This window comes from Pteropus vampyrus, unplaced genomic scaffold (assembly GCF_000151845.1).
Source record: "Pteropus vampyrus isolate Shadow unplaced genomic scaffold, Pvam_2.0 Scaffold19, whole genome shotgun sequence".
Lineage (NCBI taxonomy): Eukaryota > Metazoa > Chordata > Mammalia > Chiroptera > Pteropodidae > Pteropus > Pteropus vampyrus.
In genome coordinates this window covers 15,522,625-15,534,162 of record NW_011888800.1, presented here as the reverse complement: position 1 = coordinate 15,534,162, position 11,538 = coordinate 15,522,625, and the positions used below count along the sequence as shown (strand labels likewise).

At 33.8% G+C, this 11,538-nt stretch overlaps 1 protein-coding gene across 10 annotated transcripts in view; it reads left to right on the top strand.

The window, feature by feature from the left end:
* The window catches only part of FAM214A (family with sequence similarity 214 member A), an 82,785-nt gene that overhangs the window by 45,005 nt on the left and 26,242 nt on the right, over positions 1-11,538 (top strand). The window contains exons 1-2 of one of the 10 annotated variants that reach the window (XM_023527866.1): positions 7,035-7,039; positions 10,819-10,826. The exons of the other annotated variants lie outside the window; for them this stretch is intronic. Of the exons in view, the coding sequence (XP_023383634.1) occupies positions 7,036-7,039; positions 10,819-10,826 (12 nt within the window). The 5' untranslated portion in view covers position 7,035. Of the gene's footprint in view, positions 1-7,034; positions 7,040-10,818; positions 10,827-11,538 lie in introns of those variants that run through there. 10 annotated transcript variants of the gene reach the window in all.

Here is an 11,538-nt window from a genome sequence, read left to right as displayed (position 1 = left end):
TAGGGAAGCAAGTGGCAATTGTGCAGCCTTATTGTAGACTAGGTGTATTGTATATTCAGTGACATTTACTTATCCCCAAAGCAAATACCATGCTAATGTGAAAGCAGAGGACTGCCTATTTAATTTCAAAAGAAAACATTTTGAGTCATGTAATTACTTGGGTCAGTAATGTGTTTTAAAACATTTTAGTTATTTGTCCAACTGACAAGGAAATCTTCTAACTTCATTAATTGTAGCTTTCAAATTTGGTGTTCAATTCAAAATAAATCATGCTTGAGAACCTGATTCTTACATAAAAAAAAGGTAAAATTCATTCTAAAAATAATATATATGGCAAATTAGGCGTAGGTTTCTGCCTTATTATTTGGACTTATCAGCTTTGTATCCTATAGAAAATTAAACAATGCTATAAATTGAGCGTTGTCTTTTTAACTATTTGATACTGGGATTCTTCACATTATTTCCATAAATTCCTGAATCTTAAAGCTGGCAGGGTTTGTTTTGTTTGTTTTTGTTTTAGAAGTAGTGTAGTCTGACAAGGGTCAAACTTAGAACAAAAGAGGTTAATAATGGGAATATGTAGACCTCGTGGATCCCGGCACAATGCTTATTTTTCACTAGATAGTAATGTCTTACATTAGTGCAGAATTCCCAGATGTCAGTTTTCCATGTGCGTACTGATATTTTAAAATTTATTTTTGTTATGTATGTGAGACAATGTAGTAAGCTATTTTTTTAAATTATGGAGCACATTGTACAAAGTATATGTGCATTAAAGACAGTTTAGAGAGTAATAATAAAATAATCTCTCATGCAGCTGCTAAGAACATTATCAGTCCCGTGTTTGCTGACCCTTGTGTGCCTCTCACCTCAGTGACAGCCCCACCAGTCACACTCGAACTATCTACTGTTTTGAATTGTGGGTTAATTATTCCCTTGTACTTTTTAATGCTTTTTTGACATATGTATATAACCATCAAGTATGTTGTTTAATTTTGCTTGTGTTTTAAACTTTTATATAAATAGAATTATCCTAGTTATAGTCTTCTATAAACTGTATGCAGCTATCACTTAATCTTATGTTTATATCCACTATTTTATCCCATTATGGGAATATACCACAAGTTATCCATTCTATAAGATAGACATTTGTTATTGTTTCCAGGATTTTTGTTGTTGTAGGCAGTGCTTCTTCGAATATTCTTATATTGGTCTCCTAATGCACATGAACAAAATTTTCTCTGGATTATTTACCTAAGGGAGTAATTATTGAGTTATAGAGCATGCAGTTCTTTGCTAGATAATGCCAGATTATTTTTCAAAGTGGTTGTATCAGTATATACTTTTACTTTTACTAGCAGTTTATGAGTACTTCTTTTGACCTCCACATTTATCAACACTTATTTGGTCAGACTAATTCTCCCCCACTCACCCCTCCCCCCAAAAATCTGGTAATTGGGAAATGGTATGTCATTGTGGCTCTAATTTGTATTTTGTGATGATTAGGGAAGTTCAGCATCTTATGTTCATTAGCATCTTATGTTCATTAGCCTCTCAGGATTCTTAGGTGAAATATTTTGGATACTCATTTTTTGTTGGTTATTTAGATTGCAAATTTTTTCTCCTTGTTTTGGTTTGGTGTTTGTTTATTTTTTCTTCAGTCTCTGTGGTGCCTTTGGTGTAGCACTTTGCTGCCTTAGTCCACAGGAACCTTAATAAAAACAGCTGTTCTGAATGCTCAATTACCAGTTTGGACAGAGTTTTGGAACACAGTCCTTTTAGAAGTTTGGGGCTCCTTTTATAGGGGTGCCAGTGGAAAATGTGTGAGAAGACAGGGAGGCCTACTTTGAGATGTTTGAAAGATGGGAGTTTAGGAAAAGAGTCTGAGGAACAATTAGAAAACAAAGGGCTTTCCTTACGAGTTTTTTCCCCCTGTCATCTATTCAACTTTTCTAGCTCTACTCTTATTGTTTTCTTTCTTCTTTCATTCATATTTTCCCCTTCTTATATTCCTGCTGTTTGTTTTTTCCTCTTTATATATTTCTCTCTGTCCTTTTCTCCCCTTTTTTCTCTTTAATTCCAATTCTTAGTCACTTATCCTTTTAATCTTTACTAGTTGTTCCTTTAAAAAATACCCTTACCTCCACACAAATGACTGTGGTTGAGTTGGTACGGAGCCATGGGTATGGCATGTATATATTAAGGGTTTTGTGTTATTGAGAATTCAGATAGAAGAGGAAAAGGAGATATCTTTTATGGCAGCCAGTTACAGTGCTCTGGGAAGAGCACTAGTTGCCTTTTAGAATTGTGTGAAGCACAAGCTTTACCTTCTTTAGCCTCTGATGAACTCTTCCTACTCTTATATGACTTAGAAAATACCATATTAACAATTAGGTGAAAAATCCAATAATAAGTTAATTAGACTGAAATTTTTTTATGAACTCACCAATCGTTTTACTACTATAAAAGAGGTATTTCTTTTGTGTTATGCCTTTGTAGCATTTTAGTTCAATTATTTTTAAAGAAAATATGTAAATACTAATCATAAATGCGATATTTCTTTGTCACGTAAGCTTTTAATCTATAACATAATTACCAACGTGTTTAAATGACAAAATATATGCCTTTAAAGTTTTGCTATTATCTACAATTTGGTGTTTTAAAGACTGTATAACATTGTATTTTTTTATGCTACAGTAAATAATGGTGGCAAACAAATTCAAATTGGTAGGTAATTGCTGTTTTATATTATGCAGTGTTTGCAAAGATGGGAAGAGAGTTAAGTACTTATGTTGTTGCTTGGCTGTTAGTAACTTAGAGAACATAGGAGCTCAGTGTGTCCTGAGTTCCGAGTACACGAGGCCTGTCATAGCTCATATCAAAGGAGCACCGTCAGTGCTTCCAGGATTCCCTGAGGTTCTTTTTTAGTCTTAGAATAGAAATATTTGACTTTCCACATTATTTAGATCTTTTGTTTCAAGAAATTCGAAGTGCTTTATAAGATACTATGAATCAAGATATCCAAAAATTAGTGAATATCTTATATTGATTTTACTCACAATCATCTTAAGTTTTTGTATATATATTGAATTCACGAAACACTAGTTCTGGGCCTGATAGAATGTCTACAAACATCAGCAGCAGCATTAGAAAAAATTAAGAAATATTTCAAAGCATTGAAAATAATCGAAATTCCTCATTCCCACATGTCAAATCATTAAGCCTACCTTTCTTTCATTCATTTCCATTGGTTATGGTAGTTATGCTAATTATTAATGATAGAGAATTATTGATTAGGGAATTAGCCAAGGCTTTTCCTTTGATTCGGTATGATGAAATTTGTGAGACCTGCACCTCAAAATTACCTGCTCTCAGCATTATAGAGAAGACACTATTAGATGACAGGACTGGCTATCAAGTTGGAATTAACAAAGTAAACTCTTGAGACACTGATGACTGAGGCCCAAGAACATACATAAAATAATCACTTTAGTAGTGTGTATGTGGATGGGTTAACAACTCTATTAAAATCTTAATGTGAATAAGTTAAATTATGTTTTTAGAAAAACATAGTAAAATAGAAGTTAAAAGAGCTTCTTTTTTTTTAATTAAAAATTATTGGGGCAACATCGACTAATAAAATCAAATAAGTTTCAACTGTACACTTCAACAGTATGTCGTATATATATATTGCATTGTGTGTCTGCCTCCCAAAGAAGGGCTTCTTGTGCATTGCCTGATGTCCTCACCGCCTTTAACCTGCCATTTATTGTACAGCCAGTAATCTGAGCTTACCTGTCCTATAATACGTGAATTCTTCAGAATCGGTCATACTTTAGCATGGATCTCAAGTTGATGTAAAGTGTCTTTTAATTAGCTATATATATAGCGCTACATGTAAGCACTCATTCATTTTGCTTATGTAGTCATTGAGCACCTTCTATATGCCAAGCACTGTCCTAGGCACTGATAATAAAATGGTGAATATGTTAGATCAGGCTCCTGCATGCCTAGAGTTTATAGTCTAATTAGAGACAAATAGCTGTTACAGTTGTGTGATAATTGCAGTGGGAACACCGAAGCTTATGAAAGGATTTCTCTTTGCACCTGCTTCCCACCTGACTTGAAATTTAACCGAAATTGAGAACTAGGAAGAAGTTGGAAGATTTTCAACTTCTCCATTGGAAAATGTGCGGTTTGTAAGAGTGTATTTGTTAACTCCTTTTAACACCTTTTAACTCCTGCTTCCCTTCCCTCTTTGGTGTTTTCCAACTCATTCACAGCTTTTCTTTTGCACCTTTCAAAGTGCAAGGTTTAGTTTGGGTGCCCATGCCATATAGGAATCCATACCAGATATAATAGATATTGAAAAACACACTTGAGGTAGGTAAGCATCTTATGTCTCAGAGGCAAAAAAATAGGGTCCATAGTGATTGCATGGGCAGAAAGACAATGAGAATTTTAGTAAGAATGCAGACTAGCAGCCATGTTAACTGGAAAGTTCAGTTAGAATTCACAGAATTTGGGAATTAGACACCAAAATTTTTTACAGTAAGGACTAGAATTAATGCTCAGAGGCTGGATAACTGATACAGAATGAGATGCAAGAATGATTTTGATACTAAACCAACAAATACCTAAGGCTGATTCTCTATCTTTGATTCTTACCTGAGTCAGAATTAGAATTGGACTAGTGGGGCAGTAGAATTTAGGTAAGCAGACTGGATGAGATTTGGAAATAAGTCCTCAAATTTCTAACATTTTGCATACACAGGAGATCTTGGATTAAAGCCTCACTTTACCATTATGTTGCTGTGTATGTCTGAACATTCACTTTACCTCCCTGAAGTCCAATTTCTTCATCCATAAATTAATAAAAAATACAGGTCTTGAAGTTCCTTTGAGTTCTTTAATTCCTGAATTCTATACAGAAGCCAAGACTTAGCCTTTTTTTTTTTTTTTTTTTAAATCTTGCCCCTTTTTTTGTCCACAGAAGCTGCTATTTTCCTTTGATAATAAAGGGACCAGGCTTGGTTTTAATGAACTCTTAAGTGTTTTTATGCACAAAACAGAACATCGAAACACTTTATTTATAAGCAGATGTAATTGTATGCTTTTTCCAAGCATTATAAGAATAATGTTTCTAAATGGGATATCCTCTTGCTTCTTCTGGAACCATATGATCTAGGCCTTTTCCATAATATCTAAATTTAATAGAGCCTTAAACAAGGGAGACATAAAGAAAGAAAGGAGTAGCTGTCCAAAGTCTTTTAATACCAGGAATTCTTGAAGATATATCTGTCTGAGCTTTCTAGAATCTATGCCCTGAGTTGGAAGGGTAGACGCTTGAGTCATTTTTGTGTGAAATGAAAAATAAGTATGAGCTTCTGTAATTGAGAATTAATTGTAAGAACTATTCCTTAGAGATGGTTCTCTACTTACTGATAATGTGTGTGACTTTGGGCAAATGATTTTACAAATTTAGTTTTCTATCTGTAAAATGAGAGAAATAACTTACATCAGTGCATTTATTTTTATTTTAAATTTGACAAATACTTATGTGGTGCAATATTCTAAAAAATTTACAAATAATAACTCAATCCTTATAACTACCCTCTGAAGGACAATACTATTTTATCCCTATTTACAAGATTAAAAATACTAAGGCAAAGAGAGATTGTATAATTTGTACAAAGCCAAATAGCTAGCAAGTAGAAGAACTGATTGCCTAACTTCAGAGTTTATGCTGTTAACTATTACTCTGTGCTACAATCATGAGAATTAAAATGAGGAAACACTTGATAAAACACTTCACAGCTCAAAATAATGGTGATCATGTTTGTTTAATTGAATATTTGGATTATTAAATATTTGATTTAATAATAAATGTCAGTAATATTAAATAATATTAAATGAATATTAGTTAATAAATTTAACAATAAACATTAATGGTAATATTAAATATACAATTATAATTTATAGCCAATTTTCAAAAAGCTAGGTTATTATAAAAACACACATATGACTTAAGTTTTTCAGATGGTACCTCAGAATATTGCAATACTTTAATCATAATTTTAACTTCAGTGGTTATTATATAATGTAAATGTACAGCAGAAATATTCAAACAAACCACATGCTAGCCCAGAAAGTCTCTTTTAAGTCAGTCTGTAGTAAGTTTGTTTACAGATTACTTGCCTTTTTTATAGTAGAATGCTAAGGATTTTTAAGTGTTATTTTTGCTAAAGTTTATTGTTGCTTAACAACAAAAATAAAGAATATTTTGGTATTTGAAGATCATATTCTGTAAGTGAAAATATGTATAACTAATATCCATAAAATAATAGTGCACATACAAAATTGCTCTTTTGTTCATAGCCACAGCCACTATTTTTTGTACTTGTCACAAAAATCAACTCTACCTTGTATTCTTAAAGACTTCTCATGGTATATAAATCAAGTTACCCTAGAAATGAAGAAAACTGGATTCTAGTTTGCAGCAGCACACAACTTTGAGCAAGAAAAGGTGGTCTTTGTACCTTATTTTCATCTTGAAGTAAGGTAGATTAGTAGGCTTCATGATTTCTAAGATCTTTTTCTTACTCAAAACAAATACACAACTCATACCTTTGAGATTGGAATGTATAGATTAGAAACCAAAAATAGTTTAATGTATGTAGAATTTAACCCATTAGGAGATATATGTCCATGAAATATTAAGAATATTATTATAGAGAAATAGATGAGTTGGTAAGATGGTGCTGAGTTTTTCCTAAAATGATGGTTGATTTGCACTGATCTGTCCTTTCCTTTTTCATGGTCATATTTGTTGTGATCAATGCCCCACGTTCGAGAGAAGGTTGGCTGAAGTTATAGTACAGTCTGTCCAAGGAACAAAGTGAAACTCACTCATGCGGATGTGAGATTCATGACCTTAAGCTTTTGTGCCAGCACCATGAAGTAACCATTCATAGCCTAGATGGCTTATGTAAGTTCTGGGGAAGAGTACAAACTAAGTGAAAGATCAGTGTGGAAATGAGTTAGGAAAGAGCTCTTTTGTGGAAAAAAAAAAAAAATAGTCAGGAAAGCTCTTCAGAAAGCTCAGGATTGGTGGAAAGGAGAGGAGGGATGCATGTTTATTAGCTAAAAAAAGAACAAACAATTGCACAAGGTGGAAAATGAGCAGAGCATAGTATAGAGAACAATTTGGCTGGAACAGAGAGACCATGTAGGGAGTAGTAAAAGAAGAGATGAGGAAGTGAAGATGGAGACAATCGAAACTTCGAAGGTTGAATCTTAAGGAGGGTCACCTCAGTATATAACTCCAAGAGGCAGCATTCACATCAGAATCTGACTATGCTCTGTTTGGTGACCCTGACCCTAATGCCAGGCTTAAGGGTTCACACTGAATTCAATAGCTAGGAGACTGCTGTAGTAATTCAGGTGCAAGTAATAAGAGCCTAACTAGGTAATAAGAGCCTAACGAGGTTAAAAAAAGAAGTGTTTAGTTGCAAGACAAATTTAAAAGGGACAAATTAATAAGATTTAGTGACTGGATTTCAGGACCATAATGAAGGAAAATCTCCTGCTCCTGTCCCATAGACTTATAAGGGAACTTCTTTTTCATCTCGTTTTGAGAGTTGGAGACAATTTTGTATGAGTGATGATATTGCATATTTAATACTTATCTTGTTTTTATAGAAAGGGCAATTGTAAAATATAAATGGATATTAAGAGAAGACTAGGAAGGTACATTTTTGTATGTATTATCTGTACCCTTCAGAATAATTGACAGTGTATGTCACATCTATTCAATCTTCCATCATCACCATCTACTGAGATTGCTATTGTCAAGGTCACCAAAGACTTCCTCATTGTCCAATCCAGTGGTCAGTTCTTTATTTATATTTTATTAAACCTCACCAGTGTTTGAGATCACACCTTTCTTGAAACATATTTTTTTCTTGTGACTTCCATGATACCATACTTGACAGCTCCTTTTACTGATTCATCTTCTACCAGATTGCCCCTTGTTGGAATGACCCCAGGGTTCTGTCATGAGTTCCCTACATGTTCCTCTAGGTAACTCTTGACCCTAAATACTCTCCCTATGCCATGATTTACAAAACTGTATCTCCAACTCTGCACAACTGCAGTAACCTCCTAACTAGTATATCCACTTTGATTCTTTTTCCTGTTCTATTATCAACATAGCAGCCGGGATGATCATTTTAAAATGTAAATCAGATTATATCATTTCTCCACTTAAAATCCTCCAATGGCTTTCCATTGCATTAAGGATAAAATCTGAAGTCCTTGCACTATTTCAAAATCCTATATAATCTAGTCCCTGACCACTATTCTAAACTTCATCTCCTTCCACTTTCCTTCTCTCCACTGCCATTTCAGCCTCACTCACCTTCTTTTAGTTCTAGGGACATTACTCATTCATTCTCACCTTAGACCTCTGCTCAGAATGCTCTTTCCCCTGCTTTTTGAATGACTTGCTCCTCATTCAGATCTCAGGTTAAATGTTATACTTGATATAAAGCATTCACATAATAACTCTCACATCACTCTTTTTACAATTATGGCCTAGCACTTAGCACCATCTGATATTTTTCTTGTTAATTTGTTTCTGTTTTTCTCTGCCACCACTAGAATGAATATAAGCTCCAAGTCTCAATGTCTAGGAAAGTACCTGGCACACAGTAGGTGTATAATAAATATTTGTTGAATAAATCAAGTCTTAATACCTACATATTGGTTATCTCAATTGAGAGTCCAATTCTTTGAGCATAACCTCTTCTGCTGATTCTTAACACCCATTCTCAAGTCCATCCATATATGTTTCTCATATTATCAGTATGAGAGTCTAGTTTTTACCTAATTTTTTAAAAGGGTTATTTTTAAAAAGCAAGCAAGAAAGACAGAAAGAGAGAGAAAGAGGAAGTGAACGAGAGAGAGAAGAAAAAAGTTTCAAATTGCTAAATTCCAATTTTTAACAGTATACTCTTACCTGTGTTTGGCTTCACAAATTCCTATATTAAGCAACCAAACTATGACCTACCTGCTAGGAGTTCTACAAAACAGTAACTCTAATTAATTAAAATATGTGACACTAGGTAATGTTTTCATTTACATGTTATTTTTCAGTTACTAGGCCTTATCATTTATCTAATATCAGAATAATAATTTATTTAAAATTTATTTTATGTCTTTGCTTTATAAGACTGATAATATTTTGTTGTATATATATTTTTCTATGCATGTATGCCCATGCAAACACATGATCATATCATTTTTTTCTTTTGAAACATGTTTTCACTTACATTGTAGATTACTTGTCAAAAGTAGATCTATATCATTATTTTAGATATAACTCTACCACAATATATTTAGTCAGTCTCATATTGTTGTACATTTAGGTTTATTCCAAAATTTTAACTGGTATTAACATTTTAACAAATATCTTTGAACATTCAGCTTGGTGTGCTTGTTCTATTATTTCCCTGGGATAAGTTCATAAAAGGAGAATTTTAATTCATATTCCAGATTGTCTTCCAAAGGACGTTATTTTTAAAGAAACTTTCTTATTAGCAATCCCCCTGGTTGCTCTTATGCTTATCTTGCCATTTTATTCCATGTCATAAGTGGCATGGAATCTTTCCACTACCTCGGCAGGCTTTGGAAGTAAACTGAACAGCAGATACAGTAGCCCAGTGATGAGTAACACCTTCTTCCATTCCCTTTAGACAGAGCTTTGAAGCAGCTCTGCACTATCCTGGGTTTTGCTCTCAATCAAGGATACCAGCAATAAGTGTATTGGTTCAGAGGGATTGCTGGCTAGGGCCGCCAAAGAAAGAAGTTAGTGGTCCTGGCCTCTCCCCCTGGATGTTTTCTGAGCTTCTTCTAAAGAGCAGAAATTCATAGACTCTCGGGGTTGAAAGAACCCCTGCAAGTCTAATCTAGCCACCACTTATTGTCTAAATCCCTTCAAGGACACCCCTGGCAAGTGTTTATCAGTCTGTCCTTGAACACCCCTAGTGATGAAGAATTGACTTCTCAAGTTAGTCCGATTCATTTATGGATTAGTCTGTTTAAAAATTCCCCAATTACCAAATCGTTCACCTCTTTTGTTGGACAGAACAGATGGAGGCTTTAAGAAAATGGCTAAACTCCAGAGCCAGAAGATTTGCCACTACAAAAGCAGCCAGTCCAGTTATGGCCACCAGTCAGACTGTGGTGTAAGCACAATACCCATTGAGATCTTTGAGGGAGAGGGACTCTAGAACTATGTTCTGATTGATTAACTCCCCATTTCCAATGATGTGTCCTTCATAGCCTGTGAAAATTTGTAACATCCTTTCTGTTTTCTATCAAATAATTTATCTCTTCTAAAATGTGTAACTAGTAGGTAAACCTAGCAGTCTACATTTGTCTAAATTTGAAACATTTTTTATTTTTGTAAAGATAAATTGTTTTTAGAGGCCCTAAAATCATAACTTATATCTGGAGTAAGCTATGTATCAAAATATCAAGTTATATCTATTGAATTTTCTTTAGCAGGATAAATTTTCCAGTTCTATTCATATTCTTTACTATAGTAAACTCTACTCTCTGGTGTTTTATTATAAATTAGGGTCCTATTCCTGGAAACTAATTCTATGTCATAAATATTCTAAAATACATTACTAAAATATATATTGGATATATTATTTTCATTTATAATTTTACAAACATACATGAAAGTATGTAAAAGCAAAATTTATAGCCATAATGAAAGAAAGCATATATGGTTAAGAACCCATATTCTAGAGCCAGACTCTGTAGGTTCAAATTCCAACTTTGCTACTTCTTAGCTGGGTGGTCTCACACGGGTTACTTAATCTCTCCGTGCTTCAGTTATCTATCTGTAGAATGGTGGTAATAGTCCCCACCTTCAAGAGCTGTTCTGAAGATCGAATGAGTTAATGTATAGAAAATACTTAAAACTGGCAATGCCTTGACAATGTTACTAAGTGTAGCTTTTATTTTATGTTTCACAAATGGTCATTTTAGGGAAACTTTTCTGAATGGTCTTCAAATACCAACTCAGTAAAGTTGGCTTTCAAGGCTCCATCTTTTCCTGATAAGCCTTCTTGAGTCTAGAAATAAGCATTCTTCATCATACCTTTTCAAGGCTGTTCACGATCTGGCTCCGGTCCTGCCTTTTCCACATTTTCTCTATACAAATTGTCCACTCAAGTTGCATTTTCTCTCTCATGGTTCTGTTCAACACCTACCTCTTTTGCAAAATTTACCACTGTTATCTGAACTTCTTTGGAATTTATGAAATGCTGTAGTGTTCTATTTTTTTTTTTAATATCTCTGATATTTTTGAGACTGGGAGCTATGTGCAGTATAACTCTGTGTACCCTGTGACTTAATATAGTATATTAGGTACTTAAAATGTGTTACTTAATTGGATTGCATGATGAATCGAATTTTGTGCATGTAAAAAGTACATGTGCATGCATGTGCAACCGGTGTAGCAGG